Source organism: Lutjanus erythropterus, chromosome 13, assembly GCF_056507025.1.
Source record: "Lutjanus erythropterus isolate fLutEry1 chromosome 13, fLutEry1.hap2, whole genome shotgun sequence".
Lineage (NCBI taxonomy): Eukaryota > Metazoa > Chordata > Actinopteri > Lutjaniformes > Lutjanidae > Lutjanus > Lutjanus erythropterus.
The window spans coordinates 14,974,919-15,002,043 of NC_139329.1; the positions used below are offsets into that span (position 1 = coordinate 14,974,919).

Below are 27,125 nucleotides of genomic sequence, written 5' to 3' on the forward strand. Positions count from 1 at the left end.
AGAGGAATGATTTATGAAGCTCACTTGGTAAGTATATATGCTTATATAATTTCTGCTCAGCATTATTTTAAATCTCAGTGGTCCTCTTCACATTTTTAGCCTGAAGTTAATCAAACAACAACAAAAAAATACTGTGAAAAATATTGGGGGGAAAAAAAGCCCATGACCTCCCTTGCTCTTTTAGAAATACCAGTACCACTTTGCAATAAACCTACCCTGATAAATTATTTATATTAGTATGGTATTAATTCGGTTGTAAAAACTCGATAAATCATTAATAAACAATTCTAAACAAGTTCATGTAAAGTGTAAAAATGGTGCATGTCTTACTGTAAAATGGTATCGAAATATCTTTCAGATGTCTCTCAACAACTCAGTGAAAACACGGAGCTGATACAAGCTTGAAGTACCACTATAAAAAAAGCTACAAAATGTTTTACTATAATCAGGTCACTGTTCACATCATCACTGAAAAAACAAATTTTAAATGTTTGAGTACCTCCAAATGAGCTGCTCTTCTATATCAGATCTGCAAGTGTTTATGTTTAACAAGTAAAAGTCTTAAACAACACTACTGTATTGTTGGAAAGTGTATCAACTTCAGTAAGAATAAGGCAACAACATGTTTTTGCTAAAATGATTTGCGTGCAGTGAGTGATCAAATAGTACTGATTTTATCTAACATTCAGGAATTTAACAAAATCCCACTATGAAAAAATATTGATTCGAAATGAAAAACAGAGAGGAGGATAAGAAAATGACGTTGACTCATCTGTCCAAGTGCTGCCAAAGTGTGTTACACAAAGGAGAACAACACCACTCTTTCATGATTATCCTTAAACACAATGACCATTTATAGTGCCATTATATGATTAATGAATATGTTGATGAATGGCTGTTTAAATCCTGCTTCTTTGTAGATGCAGGTTGTGGTATGTCAGGCATCATACACAGTACTTCTTCAAGGGGAGCACAATTCAGCTGAACTGAACTGATGAAAAACGAATGAAACTGATTAAGGTGTAGTGTAGCCGTGACCCCAGCAGGGGGAGCCAGCATACAAGATCAGTCGAGCAGGATGGGCTTGTCTCAGTCCAGTGCTTCAGTAAGCCGATGTGTAGGCGGCGACTTTAGGGCACTGTTTAGTCTCTTAGTCCCTGTTGATTCTCCTCAGCGGCTCTCTGCTGTGGACTGTCCTGGCCCCGTGTGGCCCTGCAGCCCGGTGCTTGAGTCCCGCAGTCTGTGCAGTCTAACTACAGTCTCTACATGAGAGCGGCTACAGCTGCTCCGACTCCTCTCTCGAGCTCAAACTCGGCTGCGTGCCCGAGGCCACAGTTCTGGGTGTGGAGGGTACAGAGGGATGTGCTGTGGGGTGGCTCAAAGGGTCCTGGGGGCCCTCGTATTGAGGCAGCTCGCCCTCTGATGGAAGCTCCCCATCTGAGAGGTACGGGGGTGGAGGGAGATCAAACCAGGGAGGCCGACTGGGGAAAAAACAGAAGAAACAGATGGAGGAAGAATATGATGTCAGGGCCAAGAGCTATTACATAAGGACTGTACAATGAATAGTTTTCAACTGGGACCAGCAGCTAGCAAACATTCAGGATGTATACCCCACTCTGACAAAATAACATTATTAAATAAGAACCATTATTTAAACAGATTTAGTCTGAAACTAATTATATGAGAAAAATGAGGTGAGAACTAAATTAAATTACAGTCTTATTAGGTTATATTAAAATTAAAGTCAGTGTATTGCCTACAGTACTTACCATTGCTTCTGTTATTTTTTGTATTGTTCTGTATTTTGTGTTCTTAATAACTTCGTGATTTTTTAAGTGGAAGCTTCAAATAAGTCATCTGAGATTTAGCTTCTCTCTGCACTGCACATAATATGTCGTCTAAACTAAAACTAAACCAAAACTAGATGTCGGTCAGTGTGCTTCAAGAGGCAGGGAGGGGCCACAGCATGGAAGCTAAGCAATGTACTGCTGTGGACAGGGTCAGCAACAAAAGGTATTTCAGGCACTTAAGAAAGGTTCACCTAAAAAGTTCAATATCAGTGTAAGTGCATGGTATTTTTAGAACATTTTCACAGCTTTACTTTGCCTTCAGGCAGCCTTTTCCGATGGGAAATTATGGTTATGCAAGATAAAAATTGCTCTCTCCAAACCAATTGAACTCCATAGTAATTTTACTTCAGAACGCAGGAGTTGCTGGTCTACATTTGACTCGGTCTGGTAGTTTGTTTGTGTTTTTGTGTGACTTAGGTGAATCTGAACATCCTTTTGAAACACCATAGTCACACAATAACACAAAATATCTAATCAATTGAGGCAGTTGTAGGCCAGCAACTCCTGTGACCTGCAAGGTAAAATTACAGATTTTGGCTATGGAGTTTGGCTGGTTTACAGACAGTGACATTTGGCTTATATTGAGCGGTCTGACGGCAAAGTAAAGAGATGAAAATGTTCAAAATATAGCGTACACACATGACGTGAACTGATATCGATTTCAGGTCAACTTTTTTTAGACCCTGTCCATAGCAGTACATTGCATACGATCTGTGCTGATGCCCTTCTCTGCTTCTCCTAACTGAGGCTGTGCCTACTGTAGGTACCTTTACAAACCTGTATAAAATAATCAGAACTATCCAAAAATCACAAAAAAAGTGCCTTGGAGTTTTTCATTATTTTTGTGTACATGTGTCCCTATCCAAAATGCACCTTAAATAAGCACATTTTGGGGGGAGAAAGCACTACCCAAACATTTTTTGAAATCTGAACTAACTATCTAACTACCCTTTAAAGTGAAAAGCTAACTTTATGGTTAGAGACAAAAGCTTACAAGCTTTCATACAGCTGGTAGAATCATTATTCCTTTCACCTGACATCTAGAACAGCTTGTGAGTATGACGGAGGTGAGTCCATGGAGAGTCCCGAGGGATACAGGGTACCAGACAGCAGCTGCAGTGCCTGAGGAGTTGAACGGTACTGGCCCGCCACAGTGGGGGAGCCGGGGGAGAGGCCTGGACCTCCAGGGTGGACGTGGCCCCGGTCCAAGATGACCAGACGGGACAGTAGCAGGGGCTGGTGGTGGTGGTGGTGGTGTGAACTCCCTCTTACACCTCTGGGCAGCAGGACACTCCGCTTCCTCTGGTGGTGGAGCACCAAGGCGAGCAATGCCACCACCAGGACGAAGATGACGGCGCTGCCAATGACGGCGTAGGTGATGCTGGGGTAGTAGCGCAGGCGATAATCTAGGGTCACAAAGTCCTGCCCTGGAGCTTCTGTGTGGAGAGGAGGAAGATGAGGTGAGGATGGTGCAAGGCAAGGCGAGGTAAGTTTATTCATATAGCACCATTCAGACACAAGGCAATTCAAAATGCTTTACAGGAGAATAAAAATAAAATATTAAGAGAACATCAAAATATTATTTAAAAAAACATAAAAGGAAAAAGCAAGCCAAAAGTTATTACGTTGCAGAAATTGCAATAAAAACAAAAAGCAAAAGAAAACAAATACAGATTACTTTAACAAGCCACAGTAAGCAACAATGTTTTAAACCCCCGATTTAATGAGCAGACCTCAAATATTCAGGAAGTTTGTTCCACAGGTGGGGAGCACAGAATTTAAAAGCTGCTTCACCTTGCTTGGTTTTGATCCTGAGAACAATGAATAAACCTGTTTGAGATTATCTGGGAGGTCTGGGTGCTTCATAACGTACATGTAAATTAGAGATGTATTTAGGCCTGAGAATATTTAGTGTTTTATAGACTAGTAACAGGATTTTTAAATCTATCCTCTGGTACACAGGAAGCCAGTGCTTCAGTGCAGGAGGTTGGGAAAAAGAGCGGTTGAGTGGCAGTGAAGCAGACAAGAAAGGACTGTAGGAAGGAAGGATGGAGATAAGGAGGAAGAAGGAAACAATTTAAATGGATAGTCACTATTATTTAATGTGAGGTTGTGTGAGGTACTAATCAATAGGCAGTGTATTAACTACAATAGATGGCGGTCAGCACACCCCGAGTTTGAAGAAGCAGAGAGGAGCAACAACACAGATGCCAAGGAACATAATGCTGTGGACTGCAACAAAAGGTATTTTAGCCACTTACATCTAAAAAAATCAATATCTGTTTAAGTGTATGCTATTTTTAGAATATTTTCACTGCTTTACTTTTCTGTCAGAAAAGTAAACCACCATAAACATAAGCTAAATATTGCTCACTCACTGATTTCACCCATGGAGTTTGGTTGGTTTGGAGAGAGCAATATTTGGCTTATATAATGGTTCAAAAGGCAAAGTGATATTGATTTTTTTAAGTGGACCTTTTTTAAGTGGCTAAAATACCTACTGTTGCTGACCCTGTCCACAGCAGGACATTGCTTAGCTTCTGTGCTGATATTCCTCTCCACTTCTCCAAACTGGTGGTGTGCCAGCTGGCATCTACTGTAGGTAGCCTCATATAACCCCAACATAACATAACCCAAACTATACCTGTACAGGAGTTTGAGGAAACAGGAGGATGAGTTGTGGAGTTGCATAGACAGGGGAATGGAGAACGGAGTGAAGGAGAGAAGAGGCATGAATATCAAGCAGTGAATTGTTTTCAGGTTCATTCTGAAATGCGTTCTCTGTGATTCAACAGAGGCAGCCTCTCCTGGAGATGAGAGCGCTACATAATAAGCATAACAGCAGTCAGACTCTCCCCGAGAGCTTCCAGAGACAACGAGAACAAATGGAGCATCGTGTACGGTGCAGAGGCTAGTTTTGAGAGCCTAGTTTAAAAGTAAGGGACCTCACTTTTTATAATGAAAGAAAAAAGAAAGAGAAAGAACAGAGAGAGAGGACAAAACAGCTTACAGCAGTTTTAGATAAAACAAGACTCGAGTTGCTCTGCATTGAAGATGATAGAAGGCAGAGGAGCACCAGGGGCTGTCACAGATTACCATGTTTGTCGCAGAGAACAGGGGGTGTCTGCAAACTACTTAGGAGTCCAGGGAACTTAAAGTTCGCAATGAGAGCCGTGGCCAGCAGTAAGAAATGCAGAGCAGCCAACTCGCTGCCTGCCTGAAATGAGGAAAGGGACTACTATAATGCCAGAGAGCAGTGCAGCTTATTATTCCAGATGGGATGAGGGGAATAGCACTTAAACATTTCCGCTGACTGATATTACAGTGTGAGAATTTCAATCAGGCACTCGGGGTGAGGCTCATGTAAATGGTGTTTCTGCTGCTTACCGGCAGACAGTACTGTTGTATTACGGAGAGAGGGAGGGAGAGTGGAAGGAATCCTATTTATTACGGAGCTGCAGCGAGGCTGTGCTAATGAGGAATGGGCTACATAAAAGTATTTTACAGTTGCTGTTTCAGTTCAAATTACACTAATGCCTCAGGGGGCTGTAAACATCAAACCTCTGTGTGCCTCCTAAAAAGTTCAAAACACTCATTGGAGTGCTTTCAGTGTTCTGTGTTTGAGGTTTCTGTGTTGCTGCTTAACAGACTGTGTGTATTAACACCTAATATACGCTTAAAAGGAATCACATCTCTGTCCACTTGCCATCATGCAGACAGTTGAGGATATTGCCCAGAAATCTTGCCAGGAAATAACCATTACAAGGTATCTCGAGGTTGAATCAATAGTTTGAAAATGGTTCCATCTGTAAGGATTAGATCCCCTGAAACTGCAAAGCAGGCAAGCCTTTTTTCGAGCTTTTCTGAAGTATTCCAGGCTTACACAGACTTACAGGCTCTTGGGGGATATTGTGTTTAGACCAGGGCAGAGATTCCCCCCAAAACATACGAGCTACAGCTACAGGGCCCCAGAGAATCACATGAAACCAGCAGAGCTCCCCAAAATTCAACCAGTGTGATCCTTTGATAGTCAATTACAGGTCAGCTCCACAAAGCTACATCAACTAAAATGCCTATAAAAGTAAACTTCACTTTCTGATTCCAAAAAACTAGTAATGTACTGTTTATATGTACTGGAATTCAAGTCATGCATTAATAGAGGTCACAATATGTACTTAAAGGAACAGTTACACATGTTGGGAAATACATCTGTTCTATCGAGTGAGGTGAGAAGATTGATGGGACCCCCTTAAACTTATTTCATCCAGATACCCATGACCAGTGCACAGTTCAGTGACCTTCATGACCATCTCAACCCTTGCTCTGAGTACACACCCACAATATGAGATCAATTTCTTTACAAAATGTGAGAATTTAGCCAGGTAAAAGTAATTTGAACATTTGCGGGGGAGTCTAGCTGCAGTTGAAGCTGTGTGAGCAGTACAAGAAGTAAACATCTAAGTGTATCTACATAAGTCAGTGATCACAGAAAATAAAAAAAATCATCTCTGCTTTAAATTATAATTGGGCTTAAGGTTTCCTGTATGTTTAATGTTGGGGTTAAGGTAAAGATTATGTTAGTAAACAACTTTTTGAGGTTACGTTTTTGCAAACTTATCCAAAAAGCGACAAAGATGGCCCGATGCCAGCCAGCGAGAACGCTAATCAGGCACACAACACTGTGTGACACAAATGTTGTAGGACACCACCCCAGGTGAAATATCAAATTTTTTGGGTGATATTTTTTTAGGAGAAACGACACTCACATCTACACAGGAAACAGCCAGCAGCTGGCTTACTTAGCTTAGCATAAAAACTGTAAACAGGACAGAGGGTTTTACTTGTACTAAAAAAAATGAATAGAAAACAAAAACCAAACCTCCCAAGACAAATGGAGATTTCACCTGGCTAAGTGCCAGACTATTTCTTGGCTGGGTGCAGTGACTTCCTGGAGTCCAAGCTCATCCAGGAAGTGACTTGTGCCTTTCCAGGAAATTGTCTGGCACATAACCCCCAATATACTGCAATGTGTTGTTTTTATATTTCAGTTTTTCTTGGGATTTAATAGATGAGATGTAATGTGTTAATTAGTGAGATTTAGAGGGGCTCATAAGCAGATAATGTGACCGTACTGATGTGATGCTAGCTGTTTTTCTCATTTCCAGTCTTTATGCTAAGCTAGGCTCAACTGGTACTGTCTTCATATTGAGAGGTATCAGTCTTCAGGTTCCCCAAAATCAAACTATTCCTTTAAGAAAAAACGTGGTTGGGGTAGAGAATCTATCGAAGATTAGTATTATATAGTATTTGTCCGAGCATCTGTGTGGACAAGCAAGCTATCGTTAGAGGTGGAGTTTTTTTTTTTTAGCTTGTTTTCCCCTTCTTTCAGACACCATGCTGCATGTTTCCTCTGTCTACCTGACCTTGAAGGCCTGCGGGAGTCTTCAGCTGTGTGTGTGTGTGTGTGTGTGTGTGTGTGTGTGTATGTATGCACACATACTGTTGAATTCCCAACAACAACTAGCCTGGCATACAGCCTATTTATGTACCAGTGTGTAGTCAGGGGCCCCATGCCTTAATTAAATCTAATCTAATTCAGATGCTCCACCCGCCCGCTGCCCCAACCAGGCACCAGCCAATAAAACAAGCCCCCCTCGACCCCTCCCTTGTGATTTAAAATTGGCTAGTCCTTCACGCTACCAATTAATTATGAACTGGACTCTCAGCAGAGAAAGGCCAAAACAAAGAAGAATTATTTCCATAATTACCTAGTAAAAAAGCACAAATAAAGAGATCCCACCGCTGCCACCCTACGCTGCCTATCAGGTTTCAGTGCAGTCCTCTGGGAGCAGAGAGAAACACACACAAAAGGAACTCATAATGCTGTAACATTAACAATGGGAGCCTATTCGGTACATTAGCGATAGAGGCCTGAAAGGCTGTTTCAAATCACACAGGAGATGAAAAGACAGGGAGAAAAAGAGAAAGAGACTGAAGCAAGCTCTTTTTCTGTCAGGGGAGAGAGGTCCTGTGTGTGTGTATGTGTGACCCCTCCCTTGCTGTGTGTGTGATTGAGCTTCGCTTTCACATTTTGAGCTGTTAGTTGTAGTTAAGGGACAAAGAAAGGTGTGATCATCACGTGCAAAGATAGGTGAGGGGGGACTCACAATAACAAGGGTAATTCTGTTTCAAAAGAGAAGCGTCCTAATCATAACTTACAGACACACGCACACGTTATGTCCTTTGAAAGCAGGATGTTACTGTTGGTTTCTATCTGCATATCTTATTTTTAGTTTCTACCTGTAAATGTAATCTCTATGAAGAATGGATTCACACATCAAAGTCGTGGATAGCTGAGACAGAGCCAGATGTTGGGTTTAAAGTACTTCAAAGGAAAAAGCCACACACTCACTGATGCAATCTTTTTATTTTAGATTCTATGGATCAACATTTCTGCAGATATTGCAGCCTTTAAGATAAAAACCAGCAACCACCTGGCTGATATATTATGTATAAACAGGTAATTCAAAGCAGTGGACTTCATATGTCCATCCAAATCTCTGAGTAATGGTGTTCTCACATTACATACATGTACTCATAGTGCTTGGTCCTGCTAGCATCTCTGGAAATGTTATTTTGTACCAAATTTATGTGATGGAACTGTCATGATCAAAGTTGAACATCAAAGTTCACTAGAGGGCTTTCCTGTCTTGTCAAACTTGACATGAAAGGTTCAGCTGCATTCGTGCTGTTGACCAACAAAGCTGCTTGGACACTGTTGACTTCAGAAGGCGTAAAGTCCAAAGTGAAGGAAGCGTTCCTTTTAGATCATCCAATTTCATACAACTCTTGGGTGACATAATAAAAATTGAAATTCTTAAGACCTGCGGCATGGCTTACTGTCAGTCAGGATACAAGCTGAAGTAGATCAGTGCGTTCCAAACCACAGGAACTTGTACCAAACTTTTGTTTCCAGGGGGTAGTAAGCCAGAAGAAAAGTCATAACAGTTAGCTAAAAGTAATGGATAAATGATTGAAATAGATAGCTGAAGTAATACAAGGTTCCCTAGTGAAAATTAATATAAGTTAGCTAAAAGTTATAAATACCTTAAAGTAATGGATAAGTGGTTGAAAATTATAGCTGCAAGCAATAAACAGCTCAAAGTGTATTAACTTTGAAGTTAGCTATAACTACTTAGCTAAAATTAATGGATAAGCCTTTGAAATAGTTAGCTAAAAGTAATGTACACATGGTTAATAAAGCTAGTTAATTGTAATGGTTGAAAAAGCAAAAAGTATAGATAAATGGTTGAAACATTTTTCTTCCTCTCCAAGTGATAGTCATACAAATACAATCTTGACCAAACTGACCTAAATATTGACTATTCAACTGTATGAAAAAAGTATTTCAACAATTTTGACATTTTAATGATTTTGGTCATGGTCTGCCTAAACTGACTTTTTTTGATGGCTAGAACTTTGCTTTGTATTTGAAAATTAAGTTTTCAAGGATTTTTTTTTTTTCATTGTTGGACTCCGAGATGACTTTGAAAGATGTAAGTATGTAAGTTGCATACTTGAAAATGACCACAATGACTAAAAAGTACCAATACATTTATTACATGTTCATTATCATGCAACTTGCAACCTATCAAAATAGCTTTCTGTGAAACATAGAGCTACTGCCATTCTGTGAGTGGATTAGTGAGCAGTGAATGACCAGGACTTAATCTTGAGGGGGTTAACATTAGCTGACCCCGGGACAATTCTGGAGAGTTTCTAGGTGAAGATTCATGTTTAATGCACATCATGCACACAGATGTACTCATGTTCCACATGAGTAACCTCACTTTGCAGCTCTCCCAGTCATATTGGCACCTCTAATCGGGCTTCTATACTGTATTCATAAATACATAAACCTTCCATATGTGGCGGTATGAGGAGGGGGGCAAGGTGCAGCCTTTCAACTCAGCCACTTTAATTACATCAGAGTGCCTTTTCCCCACATCTCCTCCCTCCCGTCCCCTGTCCTCCCCACTCGCCTCGTCGCCACCTCTCCTGAGCCTTTTGTTTCCCTCTCTTGTTTCTTCTCTAATGCCTCCCCTCAGCTTTGTGTTCTCCATAGCTCCCTCCTCTCCTCTCCACTCGCTATTCCACTGCGCTCCCCTCTTGTTGGTAATTTACTGTCATGGAGATGACATGTACCATGCCTTTATGATATACAACAACTGCACTACCCCTGGATTGTACACTCAATAAAGTGCTTATCGAAAGCAAAAACCTATCAAATCTCTCTTTCAATGTTCTTCCACTTTCTCTTCCCTTTCTATTTACACCCTTCCGCCTTGTTCCCTCTTTCACTGCCTTTTCTCTTTCCAATAGCCTACCACTCTTTTTTGCATTTCATTATCTGCTGCCTGCATCAATCTTATTACCCCTGCATGGGAGGAGAGAATTATAGGGACATAGAGAGGTCACAGACAGCACAACAGTGGACAAAGGAGAGGAGCTGAAAGAGGACAGAGGTAGGAAGAAGGAGACGAGGACATGTCCAAAAGGAGAGGGAGGAGCATACAGTGTCTTTTGAAGTATCATGTGCACACATCTCATCTCCTCTAACACAGACTAAGAAAATTGAAGTCACCACACGCTGTTCTAAACTAGCTTTAAATCTATTACAAGAGGCAGAGTCACACAGACCCCCTGCTGTATGCCTTCAGTACCAGGAACGGACTCTTTTTGCCTCCATCCATTTTTGTTCTTTCACTCTCTTCTACATCTTTGAGCCATCTTTTATAAATCTGGCTAACGATCCTTATTTCCTCTGACAGCTTCCTTTGTTGTGGTACTTTTCAGTAAAATAAAGGAACTATATGAAATAAATAATATACGGGACAGATGCTAATATTTTTAATTACTGGTCCCACGGGCCACCAAGTCCCTAAATTTAGAGGCTACAGTATATATTTGGTGGCCCAGATGTAAACTTATGTATAACAAAATAGAAAAAAGACAATCTAATGCTTGTAGTGTTTCCTGAATGTAGCGTTTCCTGAAGGCATTGTCTCTGATAAAAAAGAGAGGAAACTTGCAGCACACAGTACTTTCACATTACATTCTTAGATGTGTCATATTCTAGCCTCTAAAACTCCTGCTTTTGTTCACTCCTACATGTTCGCTGCCGATTTGCTTTTCCGTTTGCCTTTAATGTCTCTGGTTCTTCTGTAAGGATCATCTTAGCAGTTTGAGTACGCTCAGTAAATGCATACTTCAGTAGACCTGACACATTAGTCGCTAGTTGTCGATGAGAACTGTTGGTTGTTTTCTGAGTATGTTGAACTAAAAGGCGCAAAGGAATTGGGATGTTTGTGGACCTGCAATGCTATGTTGGTAAAACCAAGTGTGGAGATAAAACTTGGTTTATATATGTATGTATATATTTACATTAGATGGAGTTTGTCCAGAAAAAAACACACAAACGTGTTTATTTTTCAACTAAAATGTTCCACCATATACAGTATCTTCATCTTAAAGCCAAACTGGGAAACCTCAACATTTTTCTCTTCAGCAATGTGACATATTTCCAACTGAAACAGAATGTGTAAGAAGGGTACAGTTACCAGAGGAATTTAAATAAAATTATTCAGATTTTTTTGTACTGCTCAAAAGTGGGTGTGGCTGAGTGGATACAGCTCAATATGAAGCTGCAGAAGATGTGTTGATCTGTTGGCCTTTATGTGTACCTCCCTCCTGTCGCTACATCAAGGAGGAGGATGAGGTAGATAAATTAACACAAAGACACAGGATTATAGCTTGAAAAATGTATTTTTCATTTTGTGTTGTGTCTTAAGTTGAAGGGAAAACACTTTTTTATTATATTATATTAAACAAATATCGAGAAGTTTATCATTATCATCATTATCAGCTTTTTTTCTTTAAAATCAAAATATTTCTCTGCTGAAATTAAATAAAAATCGAAATCCATTGAGGGATCCTACAGAACAAGATCAGACAAGAGTATTGGTGCACACACATACCCAAAAATAGAAAACTGTGCACAGCTTCTGGAGCAATGTGAGGGCCGATGTTGGTGCACAATAGGCTATTGAGCATGCAGTGATTAAAACAAGCTCTGAAGCACTCCTTTGTCTGTCTTTAATCAAACTACGCTGCAGGTCAACAACAGACATGCTGCTGGGTTGCTGAGATACAGGCGTTTTTGTTTTTTTTTTTCATTTTGTGGAGTGCATTCCTTTATCCTGATTGGCTACCTTCCACTGAATATGCTAACTAACAACTGTCAGGATACGCTCATCTGAAGATGAATGAGCGAAATAAAATGAAAAGAAATCGGGCTAATAAAAGACTCCACATATCTTAATTGCCACACTTTAAACGCCTCTGAATAAAGGGAATGGAGATATTTCCCCCCTCTGGCTCATTCCTGAGGGAACAGATAGGGCCTGCACAGATGTGCTGTACTTTCCCTATGCACTGAAGACTCATTTCACATTCACAAAGTGCCATCTTTAAAAAGAGTCCAAAGTGGGGGGAAAAAGTAATCATCCTCTGGCTTTGGCATACCAGGGTTTGCTGCTACGTGTCGAGTACCGCTGTCTTCGGCTGATAGAGGTTGGTCACAGCAGTACTTTCCCCTTATTGCACAGTCACTTTGTCTGACGCTAATTACAGGTGTGGGGCTGCTGGCTCATTTGGCAGCTTGGTTACCACAGTTACGCCCACAACAACAGAGTGATAAAATGAGAAGCAGAACTAGTGACAGGCTTGGCCATCTTGTAGCTCAGTGCATGAAGTCCAATATGAGAGGAAGAGAAGAGAAGAGAAGAGAAGAGAAGAGAAGAGAAGAGAAGAGAAGAGAAGAGAATGAAACCACTAGGGGGCAGACAGTTCTCATGTTAACTTGGCAACACACATACGTACAGTACACTCAGGCACAGTCACACTTCATCTGTTGTATTGGGCGGGCATCCAGAGCAGAGCCAAGGCGTGCTTTGGGTTGAGGGGTGGGTTGGAGGGGGGGGGGGCATGCCATCTGGCTTCAAACACCCGCAAACAGATGCAATTGCCATACAGTCCCCACATACAGAGCGCACACCAACAGGCACATATATTGCCTGTATGTTAGCATACATTAAATTTACTTACCTTACACTAAGTTCATCAGAGACAAAGTTCAAACACATCCCCACGCCCACACATTTGCACACAGACTGCTTTCAGATGCGAGTAAAAAAACAGCAATACAAACAAAATCCCAGAAACCCTTTCATCCTGGTCCAGAGCGAGCTAACTAAACCCATGCCACATGGTCGAGAAATGTGAAAAAAATTGGGGGGGAAACTACAAACAGCAACTTGCGGGCTGGTTGGGTGCACTCGTGCCTTTCTTCTCTTCGAACTCCACTTTCAGCAGAGAGGGTGAAAAACAAACTCTTAAAAGTGACTGCGGTGGTTATGGTCACAATAAACTTTGCTAAAAAGGATTATAAAACTGAGACTATCCCGCTTTTACCATCTTTCTGACCCAATTTACACCTGCTGTTAAACTTAAGTCTGCATCTGGAATATAACACTATCACTCCACTGCATTTACTCCCAGTGATTTGTCTTCCTTGTTGTCTGCATTCTGCCTGCATTGCGATTTGGTCTCATTATTATGCACGCTATGCAAAGCAGGTGAGTAGGTGGAAAGGCGAGAGGGTTATCTATTCCCCACAAAAAGCATGTAGGTGAGTTGAGGTTACTGTACAGACTACACCTTTTCTTTCTTCATGGGAAGCATCCAAAAACAGCAAGTTGGTTTTCAGCATTTGTTTTTTGTTGTAACTGTGAATGTTTCAATTTGAGATGGACTGACCCACTGTTTTTAAGTTCTGATCCAACTGCGATATCTGAATTTGGGTATCTGTTGATATAGATATTACACTGATACCAGTGTATTATTAATGTAATATTATTCTCATTATTATTATTATTACTGTTATTATTATTATTATTATTATTATTATTATTATTATTATTATTATTATTAGTAGTAGTAGTAGTGGTAGTAGTGGTAGTCTGATTAAATGAGGCTGAAACTTAACTTCAGACTGGAAAGCTTGTGTAGTTGTGTAGGCTGAGAGTTGGCCCTTATTTTCATAATTTCCCATAATGCATTGCTGAGAGTTGCATAATGCATTGCTGAGTAAATCTGGAGATGAAAAATGTCCTTTTAATATACCATTTCTAGTTGTGGAGCAGAGCTTGTAGTGATTTTATTTCTCCACCTCATGAGCGGACACGGTCTAATGCGATCCAATCCCTCTGCAAGCCAGATCAACTCCAGAGGTGGTCCGGCTGATCCGGTCACGTGCTGATAGTGTTTCTGTGTGTTCGCGCCTTCCATTAACATACAATATTCTTTATCAAGATAAGACATCCAGATAGAGATCAAACTTTAATTCCCACAGATAAATGCAGTCCACGCCTCACCTCCATCCCGGCTCGCATGTTTCCACTATTGCACCTGAGATATATGGTGTTTGTGTGCCGCACCGTACAGATGAGACATTTCCACTGATAAATGGCTTTTGATACAGGCATCCGCGCTAAGATACTATGGAACACTGAGGTATATTTTATCTAGCAGAGACCTGGAAACACAGGTCCAATGTCCTCAGCGAAAGGACATTGGATTTTTCATTAGGTTGGTTGCTTGACACAATGTATTTGCAGCAAATTAAATACTTTATCGCTCTGACCTGCCAAAGCCATTTAAGCAACTGGTTTCATGCAATCATTTCAGGGTGCCTGCATTTTAAAGAGAGCGAGAGCCATCCTTATTTGCCACTGTTGAGTTAGATGTACAAGTAGAGCTTGCTTGACCATAATGTAAAATACAATCTGCAACTCATGTGAGCTAGTGAGCTAGTAACAGTAACAGCTACTTCAACTTGTCCTTAGTTTGGACATATTTAAGTCTCCAAACAAAAAAACACAAAAAGCCAGACAGTAACTTGTAATCATTAGGGTATTGGTATCGGCAGATTCCTAAATTGGGTTTCAGAATTGGATCGGAACTGAAGAAGACTGGATCAGTGCATCTCTAGTTGTAGGGTTTTTACACACTGGTGTCAGAAATTTGTCATTTTAGGAATATATGTGAAAATTGTGACCAGGGAGGAAACCGGTAGAGTGCAATGACCAACTGGAGTCTTTTGCAAAAATCATGAGAGTTGGCAAGTACACTATGGAGCCATCAAAATGGGACATTGGTTGTAGAACTTTTGGGACTATTCTATTCTCCTGTTTTAAATCCCTACTATCTAAAGTTCTTAGGGTTTTCACCCCTTCACTTTCGAGTGTGATCACCCTTGTTGTCCTCTGTTATGTGTTATTGTTTTCATAAGCCCTTTCTGCCAACAAACTTCTCCCTGGTGGGACATGAAAGATTGATTGATTGAAAGCTGCTCTGCCAAGCCATGCTAGGAAGCAAGGCATGTTAACTGTTCTGTGACAGGACTGTTCCAGATCCCTTCGGCATCCCAGTATTAATATTCATGTCCCATGCTGTCACCCTGTTCCTGTTGCTGTGCCCTGTCATGTAGTATATGTCTGTTCTCGTTAGCATGCAGAGAGAAAGAACGAATTAATGGGCAGGCTCTGTGTGTGTGTGTGTGTGTGTGTGTGTGTGTGTGTGTGTGTGTGTGTGTGTGTGTCTGTGTGTGCGTAGTTCTCTATAAGTCTGCCTATCTTTTTTTCTCATTAAGGACTTATGCATGTCTTTATGGTTTCCTGGAAGAGAGGTGGTAAAAGTGCCTGTGTTGTGTGTGTTTGCCCTTGTTTTTTTCTGTCTGTCTCTAATTCTGTCCTGCTGTATGACTGTATATCTCCCAGTGTGTGTGTGTGTCTGAGTGGCGCTATGGGGAAGGGAGGTTTTCATGCTTCATCGGGCCTCTATTTGCCTGTCCTGTAATAACTTGTCCGCTCCATTGCTTGCAACTATCAGACCCCCCCAATAACACTCAGTCACAGCTTACTGTGGGATGCTAGAAGAGCGGAGGGGAGGTGGGTTAGAGCTAATGGATGACTTCAGCATCTGGAGAACATCCACAGAGGAGGTGGAGGAGTAAAGTGGAGGGACAGCTGGGGAGGACAAGGCAGAGAGGTTGAAGGACAGGTAAAATGAAAGCAATTGACTGATAGATAAATTTAAGGAATCAGCTATTGACTGTAAAATACAAGAAAGGATGCAAGTAGTAGAGCTGATAAATGAAATGAGTACTACCACAGTAAGAAATTCTTGTAACATGATAGCCTGATTTAATAACCAATAACAATGCATATTACTGCTAGTGCTTTACTATAATGATATCTGTAAACTGCATGTATTTGTGAATGTATATGTGCATATACAGTACAGTACGTATAGATGAGCACCCATCGTGCTGCCATAAATGCAAATTCTGAGGTGTTTAGTAGCATAGAATTTAGATTTAGTAGCATTAAATAAAACTACTGTGTTCTTTGTTGGCTATTATGAGCCCTAGTCCTATGGCAAACAATTATGTTATGTCCTTGCTGATCAACAATTGGCATTGTTATATAGAAAAAAAAAAGAAATTTAAGGAGTTAATGAGTGTCCTTTCAGTCTGCCTCCATCAAAGTAGACTAACCTGACACATACAGTTCATTATTGACTCTGCAGGTAAAGACACTTACTGAAAACTAATTACCTTTGTGACAAAGCGGATCTGCTGTCTCTGTTTTTGCAGCCATTTGTGAACCATTATGTGCTAAGAGAAGCAGAAAAACAGTTGAGTTTAAGACCCACTTCCAACGTTACTTTACACTGTTTATAAGGTTCATTATTGGAAGATGAGTCAACCCAATTCATGTGAATTATTCACATTAAAATAACCTCTGCTCCTGTTGTTTTTCTGAGTGGACAGATTGTTAAACCAAACTGGTAGAACTATATTATTTCACAGTGAAGACTTTTTGGACTCACTTCAATCTACAGGAATAATTGACACACATGTCATTTACTCAGTAACATCATCAACTAACCTCTGGTCCTTTAAGCCATAGAGCTCCTCTTTACTGTCCTACACTCTTTGGGGTGTTGGAAGAAAAACAGGGGTTCTTTGTATTGTTTAATGTGCAAAATGCGTTGCATCATTCATTTGAGTACTTTGACATTTTTGTTTTAGTGGACAGATATCACAGGTGTTACAAGTGATACTAATTAGGGTTCAAAAAAAAAGAAGGTTTTTTGTTGTAATCAAAAGAAAAACAAGAGAAAAAACAAGAAAAAACATACAAACATACAAATATAAAGGCAAAGTTTCCACTACTGGATCTCCAGTACAAAGGACTGTTGCTGCTGTTGAGGGACCATGGGAGACAGTGAGAAGTGGGATAGCAGAGTAGCCGCTGTAGCACAGTGGGGAAAGACTCTAAGGTACGCTCATGAATAAGCTTTAGAAAGCTGGTGAAAAGATGGGCTATGAATATCACTTTTGCTTGTGTATCACAGAGAAACAGACTCCGTAGGAGTAGCAAAACAAAGACGCGTCACTCATGGTTCTATTTGTAACATGTTGCGTGCTTCAACTGAGGCACACAAGTGGGAGTTTCAACTGTTTCTTTTTTTTTTTTATAGAAACCCTTTCAGTGGATGTGAAGGGTAGGCTATTTTTTTTCCTGTAGGAAAAGGAAGAATGGGGAGGGTGAGAGGTTGCTCGGGATCGTTGAGAGGCTTTGACAACAAGCCCGCCCCTCCAAACCTGATGGGTACAGTCGCCATGGCAACTGTTCTTTGAGGCCGAAAGGTGAGTTAGTAAAGGGGATGGAGGCTAGCCTGAGAGTGGACACAAACAGAACTCACACACAGCCTGACGCATGCGTGCAAACAGATGACGCCCGAAGCCAAGAAGTGATGGAGATGAGTGATAAGACTGTTGAGATTAAGAGTGCTACTCGGGCCTGTGTTCATTTGCAGGGATGGGATCCGCAGGCTTCGACCAGCCTCCCCAGGAGGGAGAGGAGACTATTATGAGCTGTAGCCTGCAGCGAGACCGACAAAACAGTTCGGCAGGATGACATGCAGGAGTCACAGAAGAGACGCAGACTCATCTGACAGCCTCAGTGACAGGGGGCTGATATGGGACGTCTGTCTGTTGAGGGCAAATTGGTTTTAGTGACTTATAAAACTTTCATACAATACAGAAGTAGCGCTAGTTGGGGTTGAATATTGAAGAAGAGTTCAGGCTGACATTCACAGAGAATTAGGATGCTCATTAAGCTCAAATGTGAAATACACAGAATGTGAATATATAAAAATGAATGGATTTTCTCTGCATCTCTGAAGTATAGTCCTGCCATGAGGATGATTTAACACAATAAAGTGTGCCATAATATGTTAAAATCCGTGAGAAAAGTATTATGTAAGCACTGTAGGGAATTTAAACATCCATTTGCATTTATCTGCTGTGGGTCCTAGAGGACAGAAGAGAGCTACTCAAATATTATGCGAGGACTTAACCATAAAAACACCTGAAATCTAAGTAAAACACCACATTTTCTCTTCATTACAGCTGGCCTCAAATAAAAGCTGGATTTATTAGAAGTCAGATACAAGGTCGACTGAGAGGGTAAATGGCACCAGAGGCAACCCGACCAAAAGACTTGATGAAAGACCGTGTTAGATGCGGAGGAGGATAAGGCTGAATTGATCAGAAAATGATGCTGTCTCGTGTTTATGTGGAGAAAAATGACTGTTTAAGGGCCACACAGTAAAGGAGAGAGATAATTTAAAACAAAGCCCTATTAACTGAGAGTCTGTCAGCAGCAGGGTGTAACAGGGCTAGTCTTTTAATAACTGAGAAGCACAGCAGTGAGGACCTATGCTGTACTGCCAGTATCCCAGTGTTATCTTTAGATTCTTTGTTCTGCTCACCACTAATTTAAGTTTCTCTGTCATCCAAAACCTTTGTTTCACAGCTCTTCAAAGCACTCAGAGGTCTGTGTGTCATCAAGAGCTTGAACTGAAACGAGTTTTCAACTTGAAAATGTAGTCCTGCCCTTAACCAACACATAAGTATGCATCTTTTCTCAGAATGTAAAAGGCATCTCTAAAATTATTTAAAGCACCCTATTAGTGGTTTTGAATGTTTTAAGTAATTAACTCCAAATTGTGCATAATGCCAAACATTTCCTTAAAAAGGTAGTTCAGATTATTTAATGTGGGGTTGTATGAGGTACTTATCAACAGTGTATTACCTACAGTTGATGAAGGTTGACATGCCCCCAGTTATAATAAGCAGAGTGGCTCCAGCATGGAAGCTAAGCCAGGAACTGCTGTGGACGATGTTAGCAACAAAAGGTATTTTAGCCAATTAAAAAAGGTCCACCATAAGAAAAAGAATAACAGCGTGAGTGTGCGCTATATTTAGAATTTATCTTCATTGCTTTACCTCCCATCAGACAGCCTTTTCTGATGGGAAAGTGCCATTATAGAGGCCAAATATTGCTATCATCAAATCAACCAAACTCCATACATGAAATCAGTAATTTTACATCAGAGAATATAGTTGTGTTATTGTGTGACTTAAGTGAATCTGAACTATCCATTGAAAACACCAAAGTCACACGATAACATAAGCAAATTAACATGTCAAGCCAGCAGTAGGTTGGCAATTCCCGTTTACTGAGAGAGAAAATGACTGATTTCGCCTGAGGAGTTTGGTTGGTATGGAGAGAGTGATATTTGGTTTATATAATGGCAGCTTCCCCTCAGGAAAGATTGTCTGACAGAAAGGTAAAGCAGTGAATTGCTTCCTATTGTTGCGTGGTAATTTAATCATGTATAGGAAATGTTTTGAAAACTCCTCTTTGGAGACGCTTTCATGGAAACTTGCAAGGTATCCAGGAGACGTGACTGGGTCAAAATCCTGGATCAAGCCTCTAGAAGCAGCCTGAAAAGGTTAAGGTGAGTGTTGTAATTTCTTCCAATAAAATATTTGCATTTCAGCAGTTCAATTTCAAATGCCACAGGGTCCTTGACTACACTAATAAGGAAAAGTCTTGTTTTGCTAGGAAATCAATCTAAAATGTGTTGTGAACTCAAAATCATTAATCGGTTACCATAATAGTGGGTGATTAATTTAATAGTTGACAACTTGAATGATTAATCAACTAGTCATTGCGGCTGTAAACACTGGTAAAGCCGTTGCTATAAATAAAAATGCACACAGTAGCTGTCACTATTGTCGCAATCTTTCTTGTGTAAATGCCCGTAGTTAGACTGCTAGTGTTTACTGAACTCTCTGAAGAGAGCTATCCCCACATCCACATACTGCAGCGATCAGATTAGTACATGGTTATTGCTGCTTGTCTAAAGTTGAGTGTGCCCGTGTAGTTGTCAGCTGCATTGATCACATAAGTGGCAGTTAAGCTATCAGTCATTCTCATGCTGCCACTCACAGGTTCACCTGCTGAGTTTGTCCCAAAGTGCCCTGCTGACTGGCAGGTCTATAGATGAGATTAGAGCTGGTTAAAAAGGTTGCTGTGGTGCAGCTTATTTATTGTATCAGTGCTGACATTATGGCACACAAAGATGCCGTGTTTGTCTTTTTTTTTTTTCAACCCTTATCTGCACAGTGTCGGATTCTGTGAAAAAACTAATCTATTTCAGCATTATGTTACATCTTTTTTTCTGTTTGTGTAGAAAGTTGTAGTACTTTGAACTGGGAGTTAAAATCCAATTATTCTGATATTGTTCAGAGAAAATTAATCCAACTATATTTCAGCATGTGTTAAAAGCAGAGCACTTAATCTTCCCTTTTCAGAAACAGAAGATAATGTGTTATGCTACATTATATTAAATCTAAACACAAACAGCAGCAACATGGAATGAAACTGTCAAACGGAGTTTTTATGTCAGATTTTTTCTTATAGCGGTCTGAGTAAAAGCTGCAGCACTCTCAGTTTCAACTCTGACACAAACTACACTCAAGACAACCACACACACTCAGGAACATGCATGAGCACACATGCAATACATTCCTCTTGGTAAGTTTATCTACTGAGAAGTGGTGGCAACAGGAGACTGTGTTTCAGTGAGTGATACAGTTGAAAGCATTTGATTTAGTATTCAGTGCAGAGTTCATAGTTGGATGGACAGGATTAATTAAGGTGTGTTGAGACTTTTTTCTCAATAACAAAGTAGAAAATGGACAGTTGTAGATTAATTAAAGGTACTCCGACCTGGATCTACCAAAAGGTTTTATCAATTAGATCACTGAAGAGTTTACCAGCCATCAAACTTCCCAACAACTGACTTTCAGATCGACTGCCACTTAATATTGCTGCATAATTTGGCTTGCTTAAAGTTCCCATGAAACAGCTGGCAGTGTGCTTATTTCTTGTAAAACAGGCAGCTAGGGAGGAACCTGTTGTAGACATTCATTGCCGTTTACAGTAGACAATAGCACTGTGCGTTATGCCCCCTGCCATGCAGTTAAAGCAGCCCATAGATGTCAGAAGGACAGCGATCATTTGCAAACACTTCAAAACTGAGAACTCTGAGTGCACAAAACCAGACCATGACAGTTACAGGCTAGTTTGGCAACAGCAAATAGGCTACAGTAGTCCAGGTGGTTGTCTTGCTGGGTATAGCTCTCAGCACCATGAGTCTGAGTCACAGCTAATCAAGCTAATAGCAGTTAGCGTTTAACTTAGTTTAGAAACAAGTAAAGTTATCTTTCTATCAGGCTGTGTTCGTCCCAGTGATGGTTGTGTTCACTGGGAGGCTGCAGGCAGATAACAGCTAAGAATTATGGTAAGCTACTTAAGCAAAAAATGAACTGTGCAGCAGAAGACCAGAAAAGAACCAGAAACAGTCAGAACCACAGTCTCTCACTCCGGTGAACAGATACATTCTCCTTCAATGCTCATAAATGAGAAAGTGTTTCACTGGAAGCAAATCTGGTGTACGCCTCAAAGTGAAGGATGATTCATCAATGGTTTTTAATAGTTTTCCAGGAAAAGACAAACCATTAAAAATTCCTGAGAATCTACTAAGGATTTACTAAATGACTTTATGTCATTGTCGGGCCAGAAACTGGCATATAGGTGATGTATAGCAAAATACATATGTAATAAAAAACACTTAAATAAGACAAACACACAAACAAACCCCTGCTTTAGAAATCTGTGTACACAGTTTGTAAGTTAGTTTGTGTGTTCATCCATAAGTATGCAGAAGGCCCAGTCAGTGCTGTTTAGGCAGCCATAGGCCAGCACGGACAGTCTGCTCAAGGCTTTATCTGTTAAAGTACAGTGAACAGCAGCCCACTTTATCCTGGCAGGCCATGCTACGATAAGTCTGAGCTCAGAGAGGAGAGGAGCACGGGGAAGTCAGGCCAGGATCTGGCTTCAGATCAAGTGGGATAAACCCTACAAAAACACACACACACATGCACATTTGTACTTTACACATGCACAGAGAACAAACCAAAAAAGTTGTCTGCAGAGGGCATTTAAATCTTTTGCAGGCATGCAGACGCACACATGCACATGCACAAAATATCAGTGGCTGCATACAATGCTGGTCCTCCCATGGCCTCAGTTCTGCCCTGTTCTTTTCCTGGTTAAGAAACAGAGCAAGACCCCTGATGCCCATTCCACCATCTAATCCCCTCTCCTTCAACAATAGGCCTGGTCAGGCTGGTGGAGGCGCGAGGTACCCCTGCGTCTTTTATCAAAGTCGAACAACAGAACAACACAGCCCATTGCTGAAGGTCTATGGCTCCTGCTCATATCTCTGCGTTCAGCTAGAGTGGAATCAATGGCCTCTGTCTGAGTGATAAGAAGTGGAGCATGATGGTCAGTTGTGCAGATTGTACATATTTGCTCCGAGTGTGAAAGCTAGGGTTGAGGAAGCATGGAAAGATTGGGAATCAGTGCCGAAGGGGAGGCTGGTACCTGGAGGTCAGAGATAAGGCTGGTCCCAGGGCGCTCGCTGAGATACATTTTTGAAGACATGACCTTTTGCATATGAGAAGGCGGGATGGAGCCAATCATTGATTGTGCGGTCTGAAGGCACCATGAGGAGCTGTTCTGACAAAAAAAAAGGGAGGAGGGAGTGGGTAGAAAAAATAATCCCAGCAGGAATTTTGGTTTGCCTCACCAGAAGGTATGCTAAGTATGTCACCAGCTCTGTGTGGTCTTTTGCATACTCTCTGGATATCACTGCATCTCAATCTTTCTCTTGTATCTGAGCCACTTTTTCTCTCTCTCTGCACATCCATTTGCATCTTCCTTCAAACCAAGTGAAGCGCACAGCTGGAAATAGCTGACTGAGGTCTTCTTGAAGACCAAAAAGACTGAACAGCGGTGTTCGATAAATTGCGAAGATGTGACGAGCAACAGTCTTTGGCATCTCTTCCCCTGACAATCTCCAACATAACAGCTTCATTAACCAGAAGGAAATATAAAGAAACTGCTCTTGTCGCTGAAGGGAAAGACTTTAACACAACACAGCCAATTAGGATCAATGCTTCTAAAATCAATTATGCATGTACTTTACTGTATATGTGCTATATACGCACAAGACCCCTGTGGCTTATTGGCTGAATTGAAGCAGTGGGGGTGCATGTGTGTTTAACCTTTATAAGTGGGAGGAGCAGGTTTTTTATACTCTTGCCATACAGCTTACTTTCTCAGTACCTTTTGCTCCTTCCTTCCTATGTGCTCTCATTTCCCTCCTGCATTTAGTTTTTTGTCCGTCTTTATCGACAGCACTCTTTCCGTCATTTGATCACTAAACACTCAATGAATGTTTGTTTTGCATTTGATGTCTTTGTTTCTCTGCTTGTATCAAACAATTCAGCTTCTTTATATCTGCTGATGCCATATTCTCAGCAGGAGCCTCTTCTAATGATTTGGATAGCAACATTAATGGCTTCCTTCAAATCAATAACAGCCAGACACAGTATACGATAGCATACTTAGGCTGCATCATTTCCAGCGTAACTGATCCTTGTCCCTGCACTCACACACACAATCGTTCCATCTCTGTAATTAATGCTTTTGAAAATATGCACATTTATTTATTATCCTATCCATCAGCAGCAGGCTTAGGCATGCACGCACATATTCTGTAACACAGAAACACAATCTCTCGCCCACGCACCCACAGATGAGACAGGCCACACATCAAGCTGTGGCACACAGTGCAAGTGAGTCAACTTTATGCCCATCTAATTAATAATGCAGCCTTCAGCTATGCATCATCCGCAGCCTGAGGGAGTCGTGTGATACTGTGTTATGGAGTGTGATCATGTACCATACTTTAGATGTTTAGTATGTTGAGGCACAATTCTCACAGATGCAATTACAGACACAGGGCTGTGTCCCAACTACATGCTAGAACTATACAGTATATTAATACTTATATCCAGACTAATGTGTTTTTGCAGTTCATGTACTTACGGGATGATTTTAAAAATAAAACAAAGGAATGCACAACGTTAGGTAATAATTAGTATATGTGAAACTGAGACAGCAAACCATAAAAGTGAACAAATAATGCTGTAATACATTAAAATTATTGGATTGATAAAAACTGAGAGATATCAACAATCAAGAGTTAGTTAGGCTCAGGTCTACAATGTCAGACTGAGTTAGCTTTTTCAGTTTGAACTGTTAGACTGATCAGCCCTAAACTTCTGAGCTTAAAGCTAAAATATGGAACATTTCCACATTAAAGTGTGTAAAAATGCTTGACATATGCTATATATTTTGTTTAGTTGAGTTGTTGAGTGCTTAAATTATCCCAACTGTTTCCAACAATGTTCATGCGCAAAGAAATTTGTAATTTATTCAAGGTAATGGTGTGTTTCCTGCTAGCTGTTGCTAGATAGTTTCTTTATCTTCCGGGAAAAATGGATGAAAAAAAAGGGATGCATGGTGGCTGTTTAACAGCAAAGAGAACAACTCCCATGATCCTACACCACTTCACATCATCAAACTATGTCACCTGTTATTGTTTTCATGTGAGAGAGACCTATTGTGTCAGAATTTACAAATTATGTAATTAAGAACAGTTCAAGTTAACATCCTAATGATAACATTATCATAGCACAAAAGAAAGACTGAAAAAAGAGTCATTTCTTTTTTCTGCCTTGCACTAAAGACAATGTGATATGTTTCTGATGCTGGATAAAAAGTTGGTGTATCATCAAATCAGTGAGCGCTCTGGGAAATGGATGTCTGTATCAAATTTAATGGCAATCCATCTTAACTATTTTATTCTGGGCCACACTTTTGCACAGAACAACCAACCCCAGGACAGAGCCACAGCAAAAAAAAAAAACAAAACAGCATACTATCATTGGAAACAAATGGGGGTGAGTTTCCAAAAAATGAATAGTGATTCTGATGCTACTTTCAGAATAGTAAATTATTCACATATATTTGGTGCTATGTGAAAAATAAGCCCTGGTAAAATGTGTAATGTATCAAGACATTCTTAGAGAGAAAATGAAACAAATCAAGACGCTGCTTTGAGAAACTAGGCTAGCGAGAACATAACATCCCTTGAAAGCCATCCCTCAAGAATAAACCCAGTTGGTCTAAACATTCACATCTATATTGTGTGCATTGTCTACAAGGAAATCACCTATAGCACAGTACAAACAAAGGAAATGCATATAAAGGAGTTTTTCATAATCAAAAGAGTAAATAAATGCACATTATAGCCTGTGTGAGGTGTTTTAACAGGCAGTAAGAGTCAACATTTGCACCATGACAGATAACCCTGATTAAAAAACACTGTAAAGAGCTTTGAAATTAGACACTCTCTCTCTCTCTCTCTCTCTCTCTCTCTCTCTCTCTCTCTCTCTCTCTCTCTCTCTCTCTCTCTCTCTGTGTGGTTTTCTGTCATTTTTTCAATATTCCTGTGAGAGTGGTCATTTGTTTTCAGTCTTTATGTACTTTAATCTAAGATTCTCATTGGCTACGAGGCTGGTTTAAGAACCCACACATTTGGATGACAGCTATGTAAGAATTTCTACCAGAGGGCAGAAATCTCACTCAACTTTGGTGGAGACACTGCAGCCCTGTTAATCCATCTACTGACAAATAATAAACTGTTGTATCAATGACTTAAATGCACATTCAAATTCCCAATAATTTCAATGTCAGTGTCATAACACTTGAAGTGCCAACCACAAACACTATTCTAAAACATACACTCATACTCCAACACAGAACACAGCCTTTGTTGCTGCATCAACATTATTTTAAAGGACGCTCAAAGCAAGTGGACATATACACACTCATCAACCATGATATACACTGATAATGTCAAAGTGCAAGTGTTTTCTGATTCTGATGTTGCAGTGGCTCCACTGACAATTAAAATGAAACCATTAAAGGCAGTTAGTTAAAATGTAGCCTACCAGAAGTTTGAGAAAGGTCAAAGCTAATTTGCACATCAGCCAAGAAAATTCAATATCTGCAATCGATTGGGTGACAAAATGCTTAGCAGCCAATAAATGTACAAGTACAAGTGATTCAGTATACTATAGGAATTCATCCATTAATCAAGGTCAAAAATGTCATGCAAATTGAAATCAGTGCCACATGCATTGCTACATGCTTCGAGATTTGAGCTTATCTAAGACACAGGAGAGATGGTGATGTATTTTTCAGACAGGAAACTCAAGCAGTAAGGAAGATTATTAAAGTACCAGACCAAAGTATAACCATCATGCCCTACTGATCATTGATAAGTAATCACTTTTAATCATTATTTATAATATTGAAAAATAAGTGAAAGTGATTTAATACGCAAAAAGCTGCACAGCAAAAACTTTTACATAACAGTATGTGCTATGTAAGCAATTAAAAACAAGAAGGATGTACAAGGATGTCACTTTAATGGAGGCTCATATTTCTATTATTGTTATATCAATCAATTTGCATTTTCATGGGTTTTCAGAGAAATGCATTTCATACACAAATATATTGTGTTCTCTCTCAATCTCTGTCGCTACTGTAATTTGAACTGCCCAGTGGCTCACAAATGTATATCACAGATGTGTACACTCATTTGCCTGCAGGCACATGTGTCCTTGCTTTTTGCTGTTTGTGCATTCTCACCATCAAACAAAGCTGCATAAGAGAAGGTCTCTACTTATTGTTTGCTGTATCTCTTGCTCTCTCTCGCTCCGTTTCTTTCCCTATCCCCTGGCTATCTCAATCT

General features: G+C 40.4%; 1 protein-coding gene across 2 annotated transcripts in view; it reads right to left on the reverse strand.

The window, feature by feature from the left end:
* Positions 1-955: 955 nt before the first annotated feature.
* Positions 956-27,125, reverse strand: part of ldlrad3 (low density lipoprotein receptor class A domain containing 3) — a 100,362-nt gene continuing 74,192 nt past the window's right edge. For both annotated transcript variants that reach the window (XM_084734925.1, XM_084734924.1), the window contains exons 5-6: positions 2,884-3,286; positions 956-1,481 (exon numbers count right to left, since the gene is read on the reverse strand). In XM_084734925.1, coding sequence (XP_084591051.1) covers positions 1,277-1,481; positions 2,884-3,286 — 608 coding nt within the window. In that variant the 3' untranslated portion in view covers positions 956-1,276. The remainder of the gene's footprint in view (positions 1,482-2,883; positions 3,287-27,125) is intronic.